Source organism: Aethalodelphis obliquidens, unplaced genomic scaffold (genome assembly GCF_003676395.1).
Source record: "Aethalodelphis obliquidens isolate GAN/ISIS:26980383/991018 unplaced genomic scaffold, ASM367639v1 scaffold42, whole genome shotgun sequence".
Classification (NCBI taxonomy): domain Eukaryota; kingdom Metazoa; phylum Chordata; class Mammalia; order Artiodactyla; family Delphinidae; genus Aethalodelphis; species Aethalodelphis obliquidens.
The window spans coordinates 16089644-16115528 of NW_020837986.1; the positions used below are offsets into that span (position 1 = coordinate 16089644).

The 25885-nt window shown below is 40.8% G+C and overlaps 1 protein-coding gene across 5 annotated transcripts in view; it reads left to right on the forward strand.

Annotated features, from left to right (window-relative positions):
• The window catches only part of PTPRA (protein tyrosine phosphatase receptor type A), a 185440-nt gene that overhangs the window by 94787 nt on the left and 64768 nt on the right, over positions 1-25885 (forward strand). For 3 of the 5 annotated variants that reach the window (XM_027078747.1, XM_027078749.1, XM_027078748.1), the window contains exons 2-3: positions 18950-19028; positions 20204-20545. In XM_027078747.1, coding sequence (XP_026934548.1) covers positions 18956-19028; positions 20204-20545 — 415 coding nt within the window. In that variant the 5' untranslated portion in view covers positions 18950-18955. Of the gene's footprint in view, positions 1-18949; positions 19029-20203; positions 20546-25885 lie in introns of those variants that run through there. The other 2 variants (XM_027078751.1, XM_027078750.1) reach the window with 2 other exon arrangements.

Here is a 25885-nt window from a genome sequence, read left to right on the forward strand (position 1 = left end):
GGCCGCTGAGCCTGCGCGTCCGAGCCTGTGCCCCGCAGCGGGAGAGGCCGCAACGGTGAGAGGCCCGCGTACCACAAACAAACAAAAAAAGATATTATAAAAATACTCACTGTAATTCCCTTTACGGTATAATATATCCTTGTAGCTTACTTATTTTATACATAGTAGTTTGTACTTCTTAATCTCCTACCCCTATCTTGCCCCTCCCCCCTTCCTTCTCCACAGTGGTAGCCACTAGTTGTTCTCTATGTCTGTAAGTCTGTTTCTGTTTTGTTATATTCATTTGCTTGTTTAGTTTTTATTTTTATTTTATTTTATTTATTCTATTCTATTCTATTCTATTCTATTTCCTTCTTTCCTTACTCCCTCCCTTCCTCTCTCCCTCCCTTCCTCTCTTCCTGTGCAGCATGCAGGATCTTAGTTCCTCAACCAGGGATCCCATGCCCCCTGCAATGGAAGCACAGAGTCCCAATCACTGGACTGCCAGGGAAGTCCGTGTTTATTTTTTACATTCCACATATAAGTGATAACATACAGTATTTGTCTTTCTCTGTCTGACTTATTTTACTAAGCATAATACCCTCCAGGTTCATCCATATTGTGGAAATGACAATTTTTCATTCTTTTTTATGGCTTAGTAGTATTCCTGTGTGTGTGTGTATGTGTTTGTACACACCACATCCTGTTTATCCATTCATCTGTTGATGGACACTTAGGTTGCTTCCATATCTTGACTATTGTGAATAATGCTCCTGTGAACATTGGGGTGCATGTATCTTTTCAAAGTAGTGTTTTTGTTTTCTTCGGGTATATACCCAAGAGTGGAATTGTATCATATGGTAGTTATATTTTTAGTTTTTTGAGGAACCTCCATACTGTCCTTCTTTGTTTTGTGTTAGTCTTAGTTTTAAAGTCTAAGTTGTCTGATATAAGTGTTTGTACCTCAGCTTTCTTTTGATTTCCATTTGCATAAAATACCTTTTTGCTTCCCATTACTTTCAGTCTATGTGTGTGTCTTTAGATCTGAAGTGAGTCTCTCATAGGCAGCATATATATGGGTCTTATTTTTGTATCCATTCAGCCACTTGGTCTTTTGATTGGAGTATTTAGTCCATTTACATTTAAAGTAATTATCGATAGGAATGTACTTACTGCCATTTTGTTAATTGATTTGGGTGGGTTTTTTTTTTGTAGTTCTTTTTTGCTCTTTTTGTTCTCTTGTGATTTGATGACTATCTTTAATGCTGTGTTTGGAATCCTTTCTCTTTTTTGTGTGTGTATCTATTATAGATTTTAAGTTGCTGATCTCTTAATTTCAAATGCATTTTAACAACCCTGCATTATTTTTTAACTCCCTCCTCCCATGATTACTGTTTCTGACATCATGTTTTTCATCTCTTTGTTTTGGGTATCCTTTACCTACTTACTGTAGATTTAGATGATTTTATTACTTTTGTCTTTTAACTTTCCTACTAGCTTTTGTATGTGGTTTATTTAATACTTTACTGTTTATTTGCCTTTATTGATGAGCCTTTTCCTTTTGTCGTTTTTATGTTTCTAGTTGTAGCCTTTTTTTTTTAAGAGAAGTCTAAAAAAACATTTAATGTTAATATTTCTTTTTTATTGATTGATTGGCTGCGTCAGGTCTTGGTTGCAGTACGTGGGATCTTTCGTTGTAGCATGCAGGCTCTTTGTTGTGGCGCACGGGTTCTAGAGTGCATGGTCTCAGTAGTTGCAGCATGCGGGCTCTCTAGTTGTGGTACGTGGGCTTAGTTGCCCCATGCAGCATGCATGTGGGATCCTAGTTCCCCGACCAGGGATCGAACCTGTGTCCTCTGCATTGGAAGGCCGATTCTTAACCACTGGACCACCAGGGAGTCCCCCCTTTAACATTTCTTGTAAAGCAGTTTGATGGTGCTGAATTCTTAGCTTTTGCTTGTCTGTAAAACTTTTGATCTCTCCATCAAATCTGAATGAAAGCCTTGCCAGGTAGAGTATTCTTGATTGTAGGTTTCCCCTTTCATCACTTTAAATATATCATGCTACTCTCTTCTGGCCTACAGAGTTTCTTCTGAAAAGTCAGCTGATAGCCTTATGGAAGTCCCCTAGTACATAGCTTGTTGCTTTTGCCTTGCTGCTTTTAATATTGTCTCTTTATCTTTTTTTTTTTTTTTTTTTTTTTTTGCCATTTTAATTACAGTGTATCTTGGTGTGGTCCTCTTTGGATTGATCCTGGTTGGAATTCTCTGTGCTTCCTAGACCTGGATGTCTGTTTCCTCTCCCAGGTTAAGGAAGTTTTCAGCTGTTACATCTCCATATATGTTCTCTGCCACTTTCTCTCTTCTTCTGGGACCCCTGTAATGCTAATGTTTTGGCTGCTCTGGGTCTTAGTTGCAGCACACTGGCTCTTCGTTGCAGCATACAGGATCTTTGTTGCAGCATGCAGGGTCTTTTTAGTTGCGGCATGTGGGATCTAATTCCCTGACCAGGGATCGAACCCAGGCTCCCTTCATTGGGAGGGTGGAGTTTTAGCCACTGGACCACCAGGAAGGTCCCGAATGTTAGTACTCTTGATGTTGTTCTCGCAGTCTCTTAAACTGTCCTCATTTCTTTTTGTTGTTGTTGTTCAGCTTCAGTGATTTCTACTACTTTGTCTTCCAGCTTGCTGATCTGTTCTTCTTTATCATTTAATATACTGATGATTCTTTCTAGTGCATTTTTCATTTCATTTATTGTATTCTTCATCTCTGGTTCTTCTTTATATTTTCCAACTCTTTGTTTAAAACTGCTAAGTTCTCACTCTGTTCATCCATTCTTCTCTCAAGTTCTTTGGTCATTTTTACAATCATTACCTTGAACTCTTTATCGGATAGACTGCCTGTCTCCACTTTACTTAGTTCTTCTTCTCGGGTTTTATCTTGTTCATTCATTTGGAACATGTTCGTTTGTCACCTCATTATACCTAATTTGCTGTTTTTATTTCTGTGTATCTGGTAGGTTACATTTCCTGACCTTGGAGAAATGGCCTTTTGTAGGACACGTCCTATGCATCCCAGCAGTGCACTCCCCTCTAGCCACCAGACCTGTATGCTCTAGGGGTACCCGCTATATGAATTGCATGGGTCCTTCTGTTGTGGTGGTCTGGTAGGTGTGGCTGGCCCCTGGTCCATTTGGTTGCCAGGCCCTACCTTGAGTGGAGGCTGCTGGCCACTGGTTGGCTGGGCCAGGTCATGAGGCAGCTGGCTGTGGAACCCCGAGGGAGTCCCAGGGCTAGTGCTGGATCACTGGTGGGCAGAGCCGGATTGGGGGGAGGCAGGTTGCAGGGCCAGGGTTCCTGGATGTAGTGTAGCCTGCTGGTGAGTGGGCCCAATTCCTGACATGGCTGGCTGCAGGTTCCAGGATGTTACAGAGCTGGTGCTACTCCACTGGTGAGTGGGGCTGGACCCTGGGGCACCTGGCTGAGGAGTCCAAGGCATCTCAGAGATGGTGTTGGCCTGTTGGTATGTGGGGCCATGGCTGGTGTTGACCAGCTAGTGGGCGGGGCCAGGACCCAGGGGGTCCTGGGGCTAGTGCCAGCTTGCTGCTAGGAGGAGCTGGGTCCTGGGGTCTCTGGGTGCAGGACCCCAAGGTCCCAAAGCTGGTTCAACCTGCTTTTGGGTGGGGCTGCTGGCTGAGGGGCCCAGGGTGTCCCAGAGCTGGTGTTGACCTGCTAGTGGGCAGAACTGGGTCCTGGGTGAGGGGGTCCCAGGGCTGGTGCCAGCCTGCTGGCTTGTTATCTGGGTCCTGACAGGGCAGACTGCAGGGCTGCAGTGGCCCTGGGGTTGGTATCCACCAGCTGGTGGGTGGGATTGGGGTACAAGGGATCCCAGGACTGGTACCTGCCCATCAGTGAGTGAAGCCAGGTCGCCGGGTCTCTGGCTGCAGGGCTAAGTGGTCCCAGAGCTGGTATTGAACCTCTGGTGAATGGAGTCAAGGTCTTAGAGGTTCTGGGGCTAGTGCTGGCTCACTGATGGGCATAGCTGGGTCCTGTGATTTCTGCTGTAGAGCCCTGGTAGTCCTGGAGCTGATATTGGCCCTCTGGTGAGTGGAGCCAGTTCCCAACACAGTTGGCTGTTCTCTCTAGGGTGTCCCGAAGCTTGTACCCGCCCACTAGTGCATGGGACCAGATACCAGGCTGACTTGCTGAGGGGCCCAAGGTGTCCTGGAGTCGGCGTTGGCTTGCTGGTGGGTGGAGCTGGGGCCCAGGGGGTCCTGTGGCTAGTGCCTGCCCACTGTTGTCTGAGTCTGGCCCCTGGGCTAGTGCCAACTCATAGGTGGGCAGAACCAGGGCCCAGGGTCTCTGGCTGCAGGGCCCTGGGGGTCCTGGAGTTGGTGTGTTGGCTCACTGGTATGCCTGCCCACTGGAGGGTGGAGCTGGGCCCTAGGGTCTCTGGCTGCAGGTCCCCGGAGGTTCCAGGGCTAGTGCCTGCCCACTGTTGTATAGGGCCAGGTCCTAGGCCCTGTGGTGGACAGGGCCATGTCCCAAGTTGGCTGTGGGCTCAGGAGGTATTAAGGTAGCCTACCTGCTGGTGAGTGGGGCTGTGTCCCTGCCTGGCTAGTTGCTTGGCCTGAGGCGACCCAGTACTGGTGCTGACAGACTGGTGGGCGGAGCAATGTCCCAGTGCTAATAAGCTAGAGGGAGGATTCCAAAATGCTGCTTGCTAGCACCAATGTGCACGTGGTAGAACAAGCTCCCCAAAATGGCTGCCACCAGTGTTTATGTCCCCAGAGTGAGCTCCAGTTGCCTCCTGCCTCTCTGGGAGACTCTCCAAGATTAGCAGGTGGGTCTGACCCAGCCTCCTTTCAAATTACTGCTTCTGCTCTGGATCCCGAAGCATGTGAGATTTTGTATGTGCCCTTTAAGAGGCTATTTCCCACAGCTCTCTGGGACTCCCACAGGTAAGCCCCCTTGGCCTTCAAAGCCAAGTATTCTGGGGGTTTGTCTTCCTGGTGCAGGACCCCAATGTGGAGCTAAAACCTGTTGCTGCTTGGGGAGAACCTCTGCAATAAAAATTATCCTCCTGTTGCGTTTTGCCCTCCTGGGGCTATGGGTCTTGACTATATCGAGACTCCATCCCTCCTGCCCATCTGGTTGTGGTTTCCTTCTTTATATCTTTGTAGATCTTTTCTGCTAGATTCCAGTCTTTCTCATCAATAGTTGCTCTGCAGATAATTCTGATTTTGGTGTGCCTGCGAGAGGAGGTGAGCTCAGGGTCATCCTACTCTACCATCTTGGCCAGGCTCCGTCTCTGGCTTGTTTTTCAATTTTATTTTATGCACATAACCTGTACTATATTTTGGTTTTATATCTCCAGTAGTTTATTCCAGTATGTGCTTTAAGCAGAACAAATACTTTTCCATATTGCTCTTTGTCTTAATTAATCTGCAGTATAAGTTTAGTATAAACTGTTTTGTTTATTGAAGTAAGCTGATTTCATTGTCTCCAGGCTCATCTGTCTCCAGGCCCCAAATTGAATCTTGCCTTAGGTGTAACTCAAAGACAATAGAATTTAACAATCTATTTCTGAGCCTTAGTGGGCCTTTTTCATTCTCTACATAAGCTCATCTTTGGAAATGAGCTGCTCTTGAGAGCTTCAGACTCCTATTAATTTTAGGGGTTCCTCTCCGCTTTATTTGGGACCTGTATCACGTTGTCTTTCTCCATTGAAGACCTATAATGAAAGTTGATTTCTGGTGTTCCAGGACTTCTTCAGGAGCCCTTCAGCAGTTTTTCAGGTTCTTTTTTCTCACTAGCAAGTATTCAGCGTGTGTGTGCCATTCCTACTCCACCCTCCCTTAGTGGCATGTGTCAATTTTTTTTTTTTAAGTTGAGAATTATATTTTGTTGTTAGCTTGTTTGATTATTTATTTGGCTGTGCCAGGTCTTAGTTGCAGCATGTGGGATCTTTTGAGTTGCTGCGTGCAAACTCTTAGTTGCGGCATGTGGGATCTAGTTCCCTGACCAGGGATCGAATCCAGGCCCCTGCACTGGGAACGTGGAGTCTTAGCTACTGGACCATCAGGGAAGTCCCAGGCATGTGTCAGTTTTTTACTCATCAGCACCCACCTACTCCTGCCTCCTGTGTTTGTCAGATGTCTCCTGCCTGGCTTGCTCATTGCTGCTTTTGTCAATCTCTACAGCTGTCTTCTTTTCTTTGGCTTACTGCCTGACTTCCGTGGCAGTTGCTCTGTCATTGCCTGTCTGCCATTCTGCCCCTTCTCCAACCCTTCACCCCCATTCCATCCCCTGTAGGTACAACATGTACTGTAGTACTGTACTGTTCTCAATGTTCAGAACTAAGCTCATCACCTTCCCTATGGTATGTCTCAAAGCAATCATTCTTCTGCATATAGCATTGAGATTCATCTAAGTCAGGGACCTGGGCCTTCCTTACCTCTGGCATCTCATTGTTAAGTTTTCAGTTCTGTCCCTATACACTTATCAGCCCTGCTCTGAGGTCCTCCTGGTTCATTGGCTAGATTATTTCAGAAAGCTTCAGTCAGCAGCCCTTCTAACCTCAAACCACACCAGTTGATCCTCTACCCTACTATTAGTCATTGTTTGAAAATCCATATTGTTATGGTCAACCTCCCTGTGTTAAAGCCTCTGGTGGTTCCTCAGTGTGTTCAGTGGAAAGTCAAAACTTTTTATTGTGGCCTAACAAGCCCCTTTGTGATCTGTTCGCTGCTTCTTCTAGCCTCATCTCCTGCATTTCCTCCACATATCCTCACAGTCCCCAGTCTTTCATGTCTGCCATTTTCACATTCATTTAGCAAATGTTTATCGAGGCCCTGCTTGATGCCCTTACCTAGCTCTTTGCCATTCCTGGAACCAGATAGATCTTTTCAAGCTTCAAAGTCCTCTTTGCTTTAAAGACTTTTTCTTGTTTCTGACCCTTCTCCTGGCTAACTGCTCTTTTTCCTTCCAAGTTCATCTCAAGCATTACCTCCCCTGAAAATCCTTCTGTGGTGTGCAGTTTTACTACCTCGCCTTAGTGTTAATTGACTAACATTTTGCCAGGTGATAATTCAGGGTTTGAAATAAATAGCTTATTTGTGCCTCACTGCTGGTTAGTGAACTACTTGATGGCAGTCTATACTTAGTCCATATCTAATCTGTCTGTGTATTCCCATTATCTGGTTGGAGGTTTTTTGTTTTTTTAAAATTTATTTATTTATTTGTTTTTTTGGCTGCTTGGGTCTTCGTTGCTGCGTGCGGGCTTTCTCTAGTTGCGGTGAGCAGAGGCTATTCTTTGTTGCGGTGTGGAGGCTTCTCATTGCGGTGGCTTCTCTTGTTGTGGAGCACAGGCTCTAGGCATGCGGGCTTCAGTAGTCGTGGCTTGAAGGCTCTAGAACGCAGGCTCATTAGTTGTGGCGCACGAGCTTAGTTGCTCCACAGCATGTGGGATCTTCCTGGGCCAGGACACGAACCCGTGTCCCCTGCATTGGCAGGCGGGAACTTTGGAGTTTTAAAAGCCCTGAGTTTGAATCCTAGTAGGCACTTACTAGGTATGTGGCTTGGACAAATTCCTTAACCTCTGTGATCTTTATTCATTTGTAGAATGGAAAAACAGTACCTAACTCAAAAGGTGGTTGTGGGGATTAATTAGGTTAAAGTATATAGAATGCCTCATACAAATGCCTAGCACATAGCAGGCAACCAAGGATTATAGTTGTAAAAATAGTTTTTGATCTTAATAATAAATAATATAATGTTAATGAGTGAACAGTTAGCTGAAGGAACTGAACTCTCCATCTAGGTGCCTTTTTCTCAAATCAGAGAATCTGAAAAGCTCTAGAAGAAGGCTCAGGCAGAGCATAACACTCCTGGCTGCCACTTTGTTTCTTCCACACCTGGGAGACATCTTTCAACAGTCTTTAAGCTTTTGAAGGGTCAGTGATATGTGAAGAAAAGTCCAGTAGACCTGGATTTGAATTCTACTTCTACAACTCCCAGCTATGTGACCATCTCTCAATTTCTTTATCTTCAAAATGGGAATATGAAGAATCTCTCTCATGTAGAGTTGCTCTGAGATTTAACTGAGATAAAAGGCCAAATATTGAGATAAATTGTACCTGATACTTGATCATATTTTATCAGTGTATTGAATATTGAGATAAATTGTACCTGATACTTGATCATATTTTATCAATGTATTGAATATTGAATGCTTAGCTTTGTATAGATGGACTCTTAATGGAAGCTATCACAGCCAGAGTCTCTACTCTGGAGAATGTGCAGATTGGCTGAGCTCTCCTTTGCTAGTGGGAACGTCATAATATTAATTCCTAACATTTTTTCTTTAGCAAATGTATGCCACATTGTGCTTCCTAGCAAGAGCCCCAAGGAAAATGCATTTCAGAGCACCCTCATCGTTTCCATTCCTTATCCATAGCAAGTCATAATGTTAGGAGTTGGTCTTCTTATTCTTTATAACTATCTGTATCAGGATTGGGGTTGGTTGCATATATCAGAAAATAGGTTTATTTCTTTCTTGTATATATGAAATCTGAAAGTAAGCAGGGCTGGTATGGCAGTTCAACAGTGTCATCAGAGAACTTGGTCTCTTTCTAGCTCTCTATTCTATTATCTTGAAAGTCACTTCAGGGCCCATAATGGCTGCTGGGGCTCTAATCATCACATCTGAATTCTAGATTACAGGAGAGAGAGAACAGGGAAAAAAGACTCCCTACCTCCCTCCCTGTTAAACCACCTTCCTAGAGATCTCATAATATACTTTAGCTTATATCTCCTTGGCCAGAATTTAGTCACTTGTCTACACCTAGCTGAGGAATGGGCGTGTTCTCCTTAGTACTAGCATCCAGTTTTCTTTCTTTCTTCCTCTCCTTGTTCTTAGGTGAGGGTGGCATGTCTCTCCAGACCTCAGGGTTCATTGACAGGGAGTGTACATCTGGGCAAGGAGTGTTTGTCTTTGGCCAGAAGCTCAAAAATTCTTTCTTTACTAGATACTCAATATGCCTGTGATGGTTCCTTAATCTTGGGTGCAGTATATATATTTAAAATAATTTACCCCTGAAATGTGTGTAAGCATGTATAATTGATTGCAATTCAAGAGAGACTCCCTCCCCCACAAGGTACACAGCATGGTAAGTTGTAATAACACCAATATCAGCATCATACGATTGTGAAGGATTAAGCGAGAGGAGGCATACCAAGTGCTCAGTGCAGACTGGGATTTGAGATGGGAGGGCAAGTGTGAGTGATTTAACAGCCAATGAACAATGCCCACCATCCATGTCCCCACTGCAGAATTCAGCCTCCACATGATTTCCTGGGGAACGTCTCAGATCTGCTATGCTGAATTTGAATTTTAAGAACATTTAGGAAATGTTCTTAGACACTAAAATATTAGGAAAACAATAGCTATAATTTTTCAGAACTTGCTTTGTTGTTTGTCCTAAGGCTTTTAAGTATCGCTAATGGCATCTTGGTTTTCCTTTGTTATTTGAATGTTAAACTTTCCTGGTTTATCTCCCTAATGTATGTGCAGTGGAAACAAATTTTTTTAAGTAAGAAATGTTTTTGTAATGAAAAAAGAACTGTATATTAGCCTTTTGTCTGGGTGTGGTGGGGTAGGAGAAAGGATACAGTGTGTATGCCATTGTGTCCAATAAATTAGGGAACTGCCCAGACCTTCATGACTCATCTCCCAAAGCCTCCCTGCTCATTTATTCTATACTCACATAACCAAAGGCTTATTATTCACAAGGGTGTTTGAAAAAAATGAAAAATGTATAAGCTTGAGTTTCTTCCATTATTTGGCTTTCCTGGAGTATATAATTCAGTCTTTACTCAGGCCACTGTTGCCCAATCAAAAATAACGTGTAAGGACCTCCTGGTGGCGCAGTGGTTAATAATCCGCCTGCCAGTGCAGGAGACACAGGTTCAAGCCCTGGTCTGGGAAGATCCCACATGTCGCGGAGCAACTAAGCCCGTGGGCCACAACTACCAAGCCTGCGCTCTAGAGCCCGCGAGCCAGAACTACTGAAGCCCGCGTGCCTAGAGGCCGTGCTCCACAACAAAGGGAAACCACCACAATGAGAAGCCCGCGCACCGCAACAAAGAGTAGCCCCCACTCACCGCAACAAGAGAAAGCCTGCACGCAGCGATGAAGACCCAACGCAGCCAAAAAATAATTAATTAATTAATTAATATTAAAAATGTGTAAGATAGAGGAGGAAATCATATACAGTTAACTCCTACCTAACAAAAGCAAACAGAAAGACTGGTTAAAATGATTGTGGTATATCCATATGATAAAGCACTTATGCAGCTACTGAAAAGAAAAGTAGCTGGAAAATATTGATGTGGAAGATGTCCAGAATTTATTATTTAAGTAAAAATGCAAGCTGTAGACAGCAGATCTACTATCCTGTTTATTTATTTATTTTTTATGTGTAGGTATATAATTTTATAGTATAGGAAATCTCTAAAGTATATGAAAGAAAGTGTTTAGTGATCACTTTTGGGAAATGGGACAGGCAGGAGGTGAATGAGACTTAGATTTTTCTTTATATCCATCGGTTCCGTTTGTATGTCTTTTGTTGTTGTTGTTTGGCTGTGCCATGCCTAGCTTGCAGGATCTTAGTTCCCTGACCAGGGACTGAACCCGGGCCCCGGCAGTGAAAGCACTGAGTCCTAACCACTAGACCACCAGGGAATTCTCTGTTTGTATGTCTTGTAATGAGCATGCTTTATTTATTTATTTTAATAGCTTATAATTTCAGTGAAGGGGAGGAGGACCAATGTCTTTCCTATATAAGAAAAGTAATCTACTCATTTCAGTTAGAAGATGAATAAGGTCTAAGGATCTAACATAAAAGATGGTAACTATATTTGACAATACTCTATTGTATAATTGAAATTTGCTAAGAGATTAGAACTTAAATTTTCTCTGCCCCCAAAAAAGATAAACAGGTGAGGTGATGAATGTATTAATTAATTAGATGGGGGAAATTCTTTCACAGTGTATATGTATATAGTATCACCACAATGTACACTTTAAATATCTTATAATTTTATATGTCAGTTTTACCTTAGTGAAGCTGAAATTTTAAAAAACAAAGATTCCATTCATAATGGTAACATAATATAAAAAAACCAGGAAGAAATGAATAGGACAAAAAATACAGTAACACTTTGAACATAAAAACTTGAATAAATGGGCAAAATACTAAAAACTTGATTAAATGGGCAAAATACTATGTCCCAAGATTATGCAATGCAATACCATGAAAATACCAGTTCTCTCAGAACTGATTTTTGTAATCAGCCTTTTATTCTAAACATTTCAAATGTAGAGAAGAGTTGAGAGAATTTTATATCCACCCAGCAAAATTCTACAATTAACATTTTACTCTACTGTATCTGTCTATCCATCCCCTGTATTCATCAATCCATATTGTTTTTATGTATTTCAAAGTAAGTTGTGTATATCAGTATACTTCTTCCCAGTTATTTAAGCATACATATCATTTACAACATGTGTTTATGGGTGGAATCTTTTTAGAGATAAAATTTATGTACAGTGAAATGCACAAATCTTAAGTTATCATTCAGTGAGTTCTGAAAAATTCATACACCCACACAACCCATTTCCTTGTCAAGATATAGAATATTACTGTTGTCCAGGAAGTACCCTCATGTTCCTTTTCAGTAAATCCTCCATCTCTTTCCCAAGGCAACCATTGTTCTGATTTTTCCACCACAGATTAGTTTTGCTTTTTCTAGAACTTCATCTGTATGGAGTCATATGTTATGTAAGGCTTTTTTCACTCAGCATGATGTTTTTTAGATTCATCCATGTTTTTGTGTATATCAGTAGTTCTTTCCTTTTTATTACTGAGTAATATTCCATTGTAAGAAAAAAACCACTTTCCGTTTATATATTCTGTTAGCGATAGTTACTTGGATTATTTTCAGCTTTTTGTTATGAACATTCTTGTACTAGTCTTTTCTTGGACATATGTTCTTATTTCTCTTGTGTAAATATGTAGAAATGGAATTATTGGGTTATAAAGTTAGGTGTATATTTAGTTTTAAAAGAAGTTGTCAGACAAACTAATTTTTAAAATAAAATAAAAGTATCACAAATAGCTCATCTAAAAATCATCCTGTGACAAGGCAGAACCATTCCTACTATTAGAATTTGTGCACAGGCTTCCTGGCATCATGCAGACTATAGCTGAAAGGGAGGGCTGGTTTCCTTCTGACGTTTGATAGTGCATATTTCCCTCAGATTCAAACTATTTACCTGTTCATCTGTGTCAAGACTAGGCCTTCGTCATAGAACCAGCTTTCAAAATCCTCAATTCAGAGAGAGGTATGGGGAAGAGATAAATTTGGGAGAGTATGGGATGTCAATAAATCAGATGTGACAGAGAGGTTGAGGGATTTAACAACAAAGAAGTCGTGTGTGTGTGTGTGTGTGTGTGTGTGTGTGTGTGTGTGTGTGTGTGAGAGAGAGAGAGAGAGAGAGAGACAGACACACACAGAGAAGGGTGGGGAAGAGAGGAAGAGAAAGGGGGATGGGCGAAGGAGAAAGAAATACCAGTGGGCTTTTCCTCTTGTGAATTTTTAAAAATATATTTATTTATTTATTTATTTATGGCTGCATTGGGTCTTAGTTGCAGCATGCAGGATCTTTCGTTGAGTCATGCAGGCTCTTTGTTGCGGTGCACAGGCTTCTCTCTAGTTGCAGTGCACAGGCTCTCTAGTTGTGGCATGCAGGATACAGAGCATGTGGGCTCTGTAGTTGTGGTACATGGGCTCTCTAGTCGTGGTGCACGGGCTTAGTAGTTGGAGTGCATGGGCTTAGTTACCCCACGTCATGTGGGATCTTAGTTCCCCAACCAGGGATGGAACCCACGTCCCCTGCATTGGAAGGCGGATTCTTAACCACCAGACCACTAGGGAAGTCCCTCCTCTCATGAATTTTGAGTTTTTTGCAAAAGTTATTATTATTGTTTTTTTGGCTGTGTGGGGTCTTCATTGCTGCATGCGGGCTTTCTCTAGTTGCGGAGAGCGGGGGCTACTCTTTGTTGCAGTGTGTGGGCTTCTCATTTCAGTAGCTTCTCTTGTTGCGGAGCACGGGCTCTCTAGGTGCACGGGCTTCAGTAGTTGTGGCACGTGGGCTCGGTAGTTGTGGCTCGCAGGCTCTAGAGTGCAGGCTCCGTAGTTGTGACACACGGGCTTAGTTGCTCTGCGGCATGTGGGATCTTCCCGGACCAGGGATGGAACCCATGTCCCCTGCACTGGCAGGCGGATTCTTAACCACTGCGCCACCAGGGAAATCCCGCAAAAGTTATTTTTAAGATGGTTCAAAATTTTTAAAAAAGGCTTGTGTGCTGAAATAAAATGATCTCCAAAGAGCCTCATTTTGTTTAACAGCTGCATAGTATTCCATTTTATGAATATGCCATAATTTATTTAAACACGTCTCCCTCTCCCACTGATAAACATTTAGGTTATTTTCAGTCTCTTTCTATTGCAGACTATGTTTCATTGAATAACCTGTATATTGGTCACTTTAAAAGTATGGGTATATCTGTAAAATTCTCAAGTAGAATTGTGTCAAAGTGTTTGTGCTTTTGTAATTCTGATAAATATTTACAGATCATATGAGAGTACTTGTTTACACAAACCCTTGCCCCAACGCAGTGTTGTTAAAGTTTTTTTATATTTGCCTATCTGACATGTGAAAAATGATATCACAGTATGGCTTTAATTTGGCTTTCTTTGATCATGAGTGAGTTTAAGCATTTTTTCTTATTAAGAGAACTGTTCAGTTTTCTGTGAATTGTCTGTTTCGTCTCTTTTACTCTTTTGCCATCTCTTAATCTGTAGGAGTCCTTTATATATCGAGGAAAATAGACCTTTGTGAATGAGTTGGAAATATTTTTAAAGAGCTCATTCTTTAAAAATATGGAGGTAGCTGTTTTAGTGGAATGGTGGAAAAAGAAGCCAGATTGCCATGGAGACAACTCTTTCTAGAAATTTGGCTGTGAAGTGGAGTAGAGAGAATGCTAGCTGGAGGATTGATATAGATTAAAAGGAGTTCTTTTCTTTGAGAAATTCTTAATTGTGTTTAAATGCTGTTATGAAAGGGCGTTAAACCTAGGAGATGGTGTTAGAGGATCTACAGGACAAGGTTCCTAAGGGACTGAGATTCTTGGGAGGAATTGCAGAGAAGGAAGAAATTTGTAAATAAGGTGACTGGTAGGTAAGGGTATCCCAGTCTAGTAGTTTCTCTTATCTCTGAAGTGAAGGCAAGGCCAACAGCCAAGGATGTGAGAGGAGATGGTTGGAGAGGAGAGGAGGTTCTTTGAAATCACTGGAGCATTAGAGAGAGAGCTGAGTAGGGAAATATAGAAAGATCGCAGAAAGTGTTCAAAGTTCCACTGAGGCAGAAACAGTGATCTTAACCTATGGGTTGTTTGATTTTCTTAAGGAACATTTGGCAGTCCAGGTGTAGGGCTGACAGTTGGATTAGTTCAGGGTTGGGGACTATTTCCCCCATGTAGGTGTAATAGAAGAACAACGTAGCAAAAGAATTTAGGATATTAGCAAGGTAGTGATTGAGCTAACACCAAGTTTTCTTGGTTGAGTAGAGAAGGAAATAAGACAGAACAGAGATATTGGAAAGAAAATTAGAGGTTCAAGGGACTGAAATCCTGGGTGAGGTCAAAGTGCAGGTATAGTAGACAAGAGTGTGAACTGCAAGGGTAAGGGAGTATGGTTGGAGAGTGGGAAAGTAAGATTCAGTATGAGAGCTTTTCCTGGTGCTGACAAAATCTAGAGTGCAGGGCTTCCCTGGTGGCGCAGTGGTTGAGAGTCCACCTGCCGATGCAGGGGACATGGGTTCGTGCCCCGGTCTGGGAGGATCCCACATGCCACGGAGCGGCTGGGCCCGTGAGCCATGGCTGCTGAGCCTGTGCGTCTGGAGCCTGTGCTCTGCAACGGGAGAGGCCACAGCAGTGAGAGGCCCTCATACTGCAAAAAAAAAAAAAAAAAAAATCTAGAGTGCAGCCATTGTCATGACAAGCCCCAGTGGAGTGGAGGTATAAGGTCATTGGAGGTGAGGAAGTCAGGGAACTCAGAGACTTGTCTGGATGTGAATTGTGGCTGTCATCTGTAAAGATGTTGAAACAAAATCTTCCAGGAGAATATCAGGACTTTGGAATGGGAAGAAAACTGTGAGCCACAATGCAGTGTCTTCAGTGACAAATGAGTGCCAGGAAATCATAAGGCAAAAAAGCCCTCAAGAACAGGGCGTATTAGAGCAGACTCCAGGAAAAATGGTTTGTATATGGCATCCTAGAGGACTGAGGAAACCTCAACTGTACTTCCTGACTTTGCAGCTTTGGAATACTTGGAATGAAAGACTTGGAGACTGGAGGAGGGAAAGTTAAGCATAGGTGTGGTTGCAGTTTAGTCAGGGTGTCAGAACTCACAGGAATTTACCTGAGGGTCTTTATATCCTCTGGGAAGAATGAGGCCTTTACGATGGTTTTCCTGGTTGTGGTCCATGGATCTACCTTGTTACTGACATGGCTCTTCTTAAATTCTGACATGCCTCTCACTCCCTAGTTTATGCATACAAATCCTCTCCAACTTGCCATCCAGTATGCATTTGTTCTTTTCCTTGAATTCTTTCACTTCACTTTCCTCTGCAGTTTCCTTCCTTTAGTTTTGCTTCTTATATTCATGCTTTGTAGTGAAATCTATTTTCTTTTTAACTTACTTTTATTGATTATTTTTATTTATAAAAATATCATGCTCCTTATTTGAAAAATCTTGGAAATAAAATACAATATAAAGAAAATAAAAATCAAAAATGCTGTGCTAAAATGTTTATAGATTTTTCCTTCCAGGCTTACTTTCATGCATATACATTCATATACATACATAAATTTAGTTGAGATCAAATGGTATATTCAGAGTTTTTTTAGTATTTATTTACTTATTTTATTATTATTTATTTGGTTGTGCCAGGTCTTAGTTGCAGCTCTCAGGCTCCTTAGTTGCTGCTCTCAGGCTCCTTAGTTGCAGCTCTCAGGCTCCTTAATTGTGGTGTGTGAACTCAGTTGCAGCATGCATGTGAGATCTAGTTCCCTGACCAGGGATCAAACCTAGGCCTCCTGCATTCGGAGCATGGAGTCTTAACCACTGCACCACCAGGGAAGTCCCTATATTCAGTTTTGATCTGACGGGGTTTTTTAAGCTTAAAAATGATGGGCTTGTTCCATTTTCTTAAATTCTTCGAATATAGCATATCGAGTAGCAACAATTATTGTCTTGAAGAGCAGCGTAATACTACTGACTTTTCCCTATTTTCCCTATTTTTGGGTATTTGGATTGTTTGTATTTTTCCACTTAATGAATAGCTCCATATCATTTTAATCTGAGTTTCAGATTATTTACATATACTCAAGAATAGAACCTTGGAAATGGGTCAGAAAACAATGTGGGCACCTTTAAGATTCTTGCATAATCTTTCTGGAAAGGAGTTTGTTATTATAGGCTAATTGGTATTACCATCAGTAGTTTGAGTTCTGTTTTGAGTACCAAGGAGCACAATTGCTTGTGTCATATGGTAAGAATATGTTTAGTTTTGTAAGAAACCACCAAACTGCCTTCCAAAGTGGCTACACCATTTTGAATTCCCACAATGAATGAGAGTTTATGCTGCTCTGCAGAAGCACCGGGATTTGATGTTGTCAGTGTTTTGGATTTTGGGCATTCTGATAGGTGTGTAGTGGTGTCTCATTGTTTTAATTTGCAATTCCCTAATGACATATGTTGCTGAACATCTTTTCATATGCTTTTTTGCCATTTGTGTATCTTCTTTGGTGAGGTGTCTGTTCAGGTCTATTTTTTAATTGGGTTGATAGTTTTTTTATTGTTGAGTTTTAAGAGTTCTTGATTTTGGATAGCAGTCCTTTACCTGATGTGTGTTTGGCAAATATTTTCTCGCAGTCTGTGGCTTGTCTTCTCATTCTCTTGACATTGTCTTTTGTAGAGCAGAAGTTTTTAATTTTGATGAAGTACAGCTTATTATTTTTTTATGGCTCTGCCTTTGGTGTTGTATCTTAAAAGTCATTGCTAAACCCAAGGTCATGTAGATTTTCTCCTATGTTATCTTCCAGGAGTCTTTTGCATTTACATCTAGGTCTGTGATTCATTTTGAGTTAATTTTTGTGAAGGGTATAGGTCTGTGTCTAGATTTTTTTTCTTTCTTTTTTTTGTATATGTATGCCGAGCTATTCCAGCACCATTGTTTGAAAAGACTATCTTTGCTCCATTGTATTGCCTTTGCTCCTTTGTAAAAGATCCATTGACTATATTTATGTGGGTCTGTATCTGGGTTCTCTCTCATGTTCCATTGGTCTATTTGTCTGTTCTTTCACCAATACCACACTGCCTTGATTACTATTTGCTTTTTTATATTACTATTTGCTTTTACAGTAATCCTCCAACTTTGCTTCAGTATTGAGCTACCTATTCTCAGTCTTTTGCATCTCTATATAAACTTAACCAGTTCTTGATATCCACAAAATAGCTTGGTAGGATTTTGATTGAGATTGCACTGAATCTGTAAACCAAGTTGGGAAGAACCGACGTCTTGACAATATTGAGTCCTCCTATCCATGAACATTGTTTATGATTGATTTCTTTTATATTTTGTAGCTTTTATTTTTTTCTATTGTCAGATATTCCATTTTTACCTTTGTGATTTATTCCTTTGTGATTTCTTACAATGCATTTATGTTTAGAAAATCCTTCCTCACTCTGCACTCACATTTGCATTTAGTCCCTCTTAAAATGTGTTTGTAAGCATTTAATTTTTCAGCCCATCTGGATCTTATTTTGATATATGGAATGCAGTGATGGTCTCACCCCCTCCCCGCAAATACATTGTTATTTTTCCTAAAACCATGTCCTATTGGTTTATCAAAAATAGACATGGATACATACATAATAATCAGCCTTCCAATCTGTTTTCTAACCCTTATGGAGGGAATTGTATGCTTTCCCAATTTTGGATAATGATCGGGGGGAGGAGGGGAACTGGTCAAATCTTGTATGGCTGTACCTTGGGAAGGCCACTGGCTGAACCCAATTCCCTGCTAGGCATGGTTATTGGTACCAGAGGCAAACTCCTGGGATGTGCATAAACCACCTGCATTTCTTCACGCTTCCTCAGAGATTGTCATGTGCCCCATGGAGAGGCATGTGCTGATTCCCTTGGAGAGTCACTACCATATTAAATTACCTCTAGGCTGTGAGTCTCATGAAAATGGGACCTCTGAGGGTATTGCTCCCTAGTTGTTTCCCTAGTACCTAGCTTAGTATAGGGCATAGACATCTGAATGGATGAATGAGCCACTACTACCAATGGGAATGTGCCATAGCCCTCTGATATGGTTTGAAGTGAAATAAAAGGTTGAGAACAGCTGTATAACGTCTGCTTTGGAGGGCAGTACATTCATGCAGTCAACCTACCTTCTCCATACTTCTCATTCTGAAGACACTAAAGCTGCACATAGCAATTAACTGGGAAGCTTTTAAACGGATTGCTACCTGCCTCTCACCCCCAGAGATGTAGTCTGGCGCAGGGATTTGTTGTTGTTGTTGTTAAGTTCTTTGAGTGATTCTAAAGTACAGCCAAGGTGGAGAACCACTGCTCTTACTTATAGTTGTGTAAAGATTCAATTAAGTAGCTGGATTCCTGGGGAATTGTGCGTACCAGACTCGCAAAAGATCATTGGTCCTGTGTGTGCACTTTAATAGCTAGGAAGAGTTTGCCCAATATACTCCTTTGGTGAATAGTTTGGACATAGTTACAGTATAACGGGACCTTATCTAAAATGGCTCTCTATTTTCCAGGTCAACATGGATTCCTGGTTCCTTCTTGTTCTGCTTGGCAGTGGTCTGATACATGTTGGTGCCAACAACACTACCATAGGTAAAGTGCCATTTGATAAGACTGGTATTAGGAATAGAATTTTGGTTTTATGTTTAATGACCCTAATTTGAAGGCCTCGGTGATACTGAAGAAAGAAAAAATATTAAAGTTGTACTTAAAAGTGATAGTAAAATGTCTTTGCACATCTCTGGGTTATAGTGTATGCTATGCTCAGCATTGTTCTATATACCATATACTACTTTAAATAAAGAGATTATGTATTCATTCCTGAAAAGTTAAAAAAAAGAAAAGAAAACGGTTGCTATTTAAGACTCATATATTGATTCTGAGGAACTAAGTAAAGAATCCCGTTTCTCCCTCCATTAGACAGTAATCCTTTGGAAGTGAGGGAAGGATTCAGCATTAAAAGAAGAGTATGTGCTGCTTGGCATATACCCAGAGAAAACTGTAATTCAAAAAGATACATGCACCCCTATGTTCATAGCCGCACTGTTCACAATAGCCAAAACATGGAAACAACCTAAATGTCGATCAACAGATAAAGATGTGGTACATATATACAATGGACTACTACTCAGCCATAAAAAAGAATGGGAAAAAAAGGAACGAAATAATGCCATTTGTAGCTACTTGGATACAACTAGAGATTATCATACTAAGTGAAGTAAGAAAGATCCCATATGATACCACTTATATGTGGAATCTAAAATATGGCACAAATGGACCTATCTACGAAACAGAAATAGAGTCACAGACATAGAGGACAGACTTGTTGTTCCAAGCGGGAGAGGGGGAGGGAGAGGGAGGGACTGGGAGTTTGGGGTTGGTAGATGCAAACTATTACATTTAGAATGGATAAAGAACAGGGTCCTACTATATAGCACAAGGAACTATATCCAATCTCCTGGAACAAACGATAATGGAAAAGAATATTAAAAAAGAATGTATATATATGTGTAACTGAGTCACTTTGCTATACAGCAGAGATTGACAGAACATTATCAATTATACTTCAATTTTTTTAAAAGATAATAAAATAAAAGAGGGTGAGTGTGTGTGTGTGTGTGTGTGTGTGTGTGTGTGTGTGTGTATGTATCTGCTCATTGGTCTCCAAGTGTTTGAGAGTGTAGTAAGGGCTTGCTGCTTTGTGCCTCATACCTGTTGAGCTCTCAAATTCTTTGTGTGATGTTTTCTTGCTTTTTGTGTGTTTGTAGTTTCACCTTCAGTAGGCGTTACAACATCTATTAAAGCATCTACAGCAGAATCACTTAAAGAAGAGACCAAAACTTCAAATCCTACTTCTTCAGTAACTTCTCCTTCCTTGGCACCAACATCCAGCCCAAGCCTAACTCTGGGACCCACCTATGTAACCACTGTCAATTCTTCAGACTCTGACAATGGGACCACAAGAACAGTAAGCACCAATTCTGTAGTCACTGCAGTTTCACCAAATGGAACATGGCTTCCAGATAACCAGTTCACAGATACCAGAACAGAACCTTGGGAGGGAAATGCCAGCACTGCAGCAACCACTCCAGAAACCTTTCCTCCTTCAGGTACTAGAGGTGGTTTCTATTTGTTCTTTCTTTTCCTCTTTGAGTTTGTTCACCCTTTTATTTTTTTTGTTTGTGTTTTCTAGCAATAAAATTTCTTGAAATAAGTAAAATCGCCCAAGCACAAAGTAATGAAACCTAGATACAGGGGATTCTCAGGAATATCTGGTTAACATAGTTAAGAGGAAAGAAGATAGGGGACTTCCCCTGTGGTCCAGTGGTTAAGACTCTGCACTTCCAATGCAGGGGCCCCAGGTTCAATACCTGGTCAGGGAACTGAGATCCTGCGTGCCGTGTGGCCAAAATAAAAAGGAGGTAAGAAGAGAGATTCTGGAGGTTATCCTGCTTTGCATGGGATCCTGGTTAGACTGGGGAGACTTAATCATGTTTAATGGTAGAGAAGAAGATTGAAAATATAAGAGAAAGAGGAGAGCTAATTAATGATGTGAGAGACTGAAGATGAAAGGATAGTGAAACTGAGTAATAGTATTAGCTTTGAAAAGGAAGGAATCCATGGAGACCATGGGAAGGAGAAGGGGTCTGGGTGTCTATAACAATTAGATAAGAGTGGAAGGCCTGTGGCCCGGAGTAGAGTTAGGAAGAAGAATTCAGGGAAACAGTTAAGTTACACTGCCAGTTTGTTCAGGGCCTCAGCCCAGCCCACTTCTCTTCTTGGATCAATCACTGGTTGAAGTGGAAGTGGCTTTGAAGATAGAATCAGAGACCTAAATCTGAGACCAGGTGGGGTAGGGCAAATTTCCGAGGACTGGAGGGGGTTCCTCTAAGGGCTTCTGTGAGTAGTAAAGGAAATAATTGTTCCCCGACAGCTATATAATTGTCATTCCTTTTCTAGCAAAAATCACTGTTACTCTTTGGTCTTATCCCCTTGGCTCATATTTTTTCCTTGTTAGAAGGTCAGTGCCCCATATGGAATCACATATGGCTCCTGGGGGGCATATTTACTGAATTGAATCTCATTTGCTGATGACATCTTTTAGCTAGACCTTACAACTCAGACCCTGCACCTGCCAGCTTTAATCCCATATGTTCTACTATAAAGGTTATGCAGCATTTGCGGTTAAGAGCACAATCTGCTGAGCCACACTACTTGATTTTGAATCCTAACTCTGCCATACACTAGCTGTGTGAGAATAGGCAAGTCTATTTAACCACTTTACCTCAGTTTCTTCATCAGTATATAAGAATGAATGATGATGATAGTACTTACTTCATAAAGGAGCTGTTAGGATTAAACAAGTTAATATGGGTAAAATATTTATAATGGGGCCTACGTATGGTAAGCACTAATTTTAAGTGTTAGGCATCGTACTACGAGTTTTATAGAAGTAATTCCTGTAAAGTATCCTATGGATCCTATTAAGTAGGTTCTATTTTATGTTTTATAGGTGAAGGAGTTTTACAGTGTTTTTCAAAGCACAGGTCATGACCGATTCTTGAAATCAGTTTAGTGAGCCACCACAAATTTGTGTGTGTGTGGATGGTCCTCTTCCATTTTTATTCTTTTCATGTTACATATATTATTTTGTAAAACTTTTGTTTCAAAAAAACAAAACACATACTGAGTAATGGTGTAAAAATTTATTTCTTTCTGTAAATTATGGCCATTGCTTAGAGAGGAAAAGCAAAATAACTTATACAAGCTGAAGTAGTAAATGGAAAAGGTGAGACTGTCACTGACTGTCTTCACGGCCTATGTTCTTCTGTACTGTCTTTCATTTAACAATTCTGTGAGATGACCAGGAGTAATTACCTCTTTTTAGTAGTTGCTTGACGTAAGACCTTAGAGGTTAAATAATTTGCCTTAGATCTGAAGGCTGTCAAGTAGCAAGTAAGACCTATTTCTCACTTCTGTGGTCTCTCCACACTGCTGTTAGGGAACCGAGTTTTCTATAATCTGCTGTAGGTCCAAATTATGCCATAGCTGAGAAACCAGTTACTATACAGTTAAAACATTTCATGTCTCAGAGGAGGCTGAGACTGCCTTTCACTGGTGGCTCTTATTCAAGATCAGTAGAAGGAAAACTTTATGGTACATCAGGTGTTACAGCCTGAAACCCCACATCTGCCGTGTCACCACCATTTTATCAATCCTCCCATAATTGTTACATCATAACTTTTGGTAAAATCAGTATTTGATGTTTTATATTACTATGACTATATAATACTATTCCATGCTGAGCTGTGATGTGATTATTTTCTCTTTCTTGAACAACTTTTTTCTGGATTTCATAATTACCTTTTTTTTTTTGCTATTGGAAGCCGCTTCTTCCCAAACTTTCCATAGGTTTGTAATACGGTTAGTTTTCCACAAAGTCAGACCTATTAGATAATCTGTTTATTTCTTTTTTACCTAGAGATCGTCCTCCTGAGTCCTCCATTGTCATTGTCGTATTGAAGCCTAGGTTTTTTCTGATCACTAGGGCTGCTACTCAAATGTCAGCCTGGGATTTCCCTTCTCTATCATTCTGGGAATTTCCTTTGCTGCTTCCTGGCTTCCATATTGTCTTCTTTCATGGATTACCCCATCACTTGATAGAACGTATCCTCCAGTAGCTTCCTGAGAAAGGGGTCCATGGGAGGTAAATTGCATGAGGAATTACATGTCTAAAAATATCTTTAGGGGTATGTATAGAATTTGAGGACATATTTTTTTTCCCTGGAATTTTTAAAGCATTGTCCTAACTGACTTCTAATTCCCAGGCTTGGAGAATTCTACTGCTATCCTGATTCCTAATTGTTTGTGTGTCTTTAAAGATCTTCTCTTCAACATTGGTGCCCTGAAATTTCATAGTAATGGGTCTTGATGTGTGTCTTTTTCTTTCATTAATTATTTTGGGATAGGAGCTTTGGAGCTTTCGTCCTTCAGTTCTGGAAATTTTTCTTGTATTTGTTCAAAAATGTTCTTCCCTCTTCCATTTTCTCTGTTCTGTTTGTCTAAAATCCTTATTATTTGGATGTTGGACATATCCTGAATTAATTCTTTAATCTTAATTTTTCTTTTCTATTGACCTTTGCTTTGAGTTTTTTTTTCACTTTTCTAAAATAGCAAGTGTGTGTGTGTGTATATATATATATACACACACACACATACATACCTTTTTTCTTCCATTTATAACACAGATAATAAATGTACTGTGTACATTTCTACACATTACTTTTTTCAGTTAGCCTATCATACTTTTTCTATATTATAGTAAGGGGCTATCTCATTGTATGGCTTTACCTTGATGTATTTATCCAGTCTGCCCTATTAGCCAATGTTAAGGTTGGTTTTTCTTTTCAATTAATCAATCTATTTATTTATTTTGGGCTGCATTGGGTCTTCGTTGCTGCGTGCGGGCTTTCTTTAGTTGCTGTGAGCAGGGCCTACTCTTCATTGTGCTGCAAGGGCTTTTCATTGCGGGGGTTTCTCTTGTTGCAGAGCATGGGCTGTAGGCGCACGGGCTTTAGTAGTTGTGGCTCGTGGGCTTTAGGGCGCAGGCTCAGTAGTTGTGGCGCATGGGCTTAGTTGCTCCGTGGCATGGGGGGGATCTTCCTGGACGAGGGATCGAACCCGTGTCCCCTGCATTGGCAGGTGGATTCTTAACCACTGTGCCACCAGGGAAGTCCCCCCACTGTTTTAATGACTGTAACTTTATAAAATACTTAATGTTTGATAAGATGAGTTATCCCTTGTTAATCTTATTTTTCAGAATTTTGCTAGCATTTCTTGATTGTTTTTCTCCGTAAGTGTTATAATCAACTTGTATAGCTGGAAAAAAGTTTTTATAGATCATGTTAAGTTTATAGATTAACAGGGACAATTGATATTTTTAATTCTTCCTATCCAAGAATGCTGCATATTCCATTTGCTGAAGTCTTTTATTTTGTATTTCTTGGAAGTGTTTTAAAATTTTCACCGCTCGTGTTGCACGTGCTTTGTTCAGCTTATTTCTACATATTTCAAAGGTTTTTCTTTTTGTTTTGTTTTTTGTTAGTATAGGTGGAATATGGTATCTTCTAACTGGTTGCTGTTGGGGCTATGAAACCTATTTTTTTAAATCGAGATACAATTGACATATAATACTGTTTTAGTTTTAGCTGTACAACATAAGACCATTGATTTTTGTACATACAATATATTTTATACTGATCATCTTAATTAATTTCCTTTGTGTTTGACATAATTTTCTTCAATTATCATAAGTTTTCAAATCATCTCATCTGCAAATATCTCTTTTTATTATTTTTTTTTTTTTTTTTTTTCTTTTGCGGTACACAGGCCTCTCACTGTTGTGGCCTCTCCCGCCGCGGAGCACAGGCTCCGGATGCACAGGGTCAGTGGCCATGGCTCACAGGCCCAGCCGCTCCGCGGCATGTGGAATCTTCCCGGACCAGGGCACGAACCCACGTCCCCTGCATCGGCAGGCGGACTCTCAACCACTGTGCCACCAAGGAAGCCTGAAATATCTCTTTTTAAATTTCCAAATATTTAGATCTCTTCCCTTCTGTTTAAATGAATTGGTGAATACCTCTAGAACAAAGTTAGGAAATAATAGTAAAAGTAGATAGCCTTGTTTTGTACTTGATTCTAAGGAGGATGATCTCAGTCGTTTTTCATTAAACATGGTGTTGACTTTTGCGTTGAGATAAACATATTTATTGTGTTCAGGATTTATTGACTCATTCCTGTTTTAAAGAGTATTTATGTCAAGAAGCAGTGTTAAATTTTGCCAGTTGCCAGCTGAGCATCATTGAGCAAGATATGTATGGGTCTTTTTCTTTTTTTTATCATATGCTTCAGTGAATCATATTAATTGATTTTCTAATTTTGAACTATTTACATTCCAGCAAAAATAGCTCCACTTGGTCTTGTATTTTTCTTGAATAACTGTTGCAATTTATTTGATATTATTTTATTTCGAATTTTTTCATTGATATTTCTGAGTTGTTTCTTTTTTTGTTAAAGATTTAATTTTTAATTTATTTTTGGCTGCGTTGGGTCTTTGTTGCTGTACTTGGGCTTTCTCTAGTTATGGAGAGCAGGGGCTCCTCTTCGTTGCGATGCACGGGCTTCTCCTCGTGGCGGCTTCTCTTGATGCAGAGCACAGGCTCTAGGTGTGCGAGCTTCAGTAGTTGTGGCATGTGGGCTATAGAGTGCAGGCTCAGTAGTTGTGGCGCGCGGGCTTAGTTGCTCCACGTCATGCAGGATCTTCCCGAACCAGGGATCGAACCTGTGTCCCCTGCATTGGCAGGTGGATTCTTATCCACTGTACCACCAGGGAACTCCCTGTAAGTTATTTCTAAATGAGATTGGTATATGTGTTTCCTTTGTATGTATGC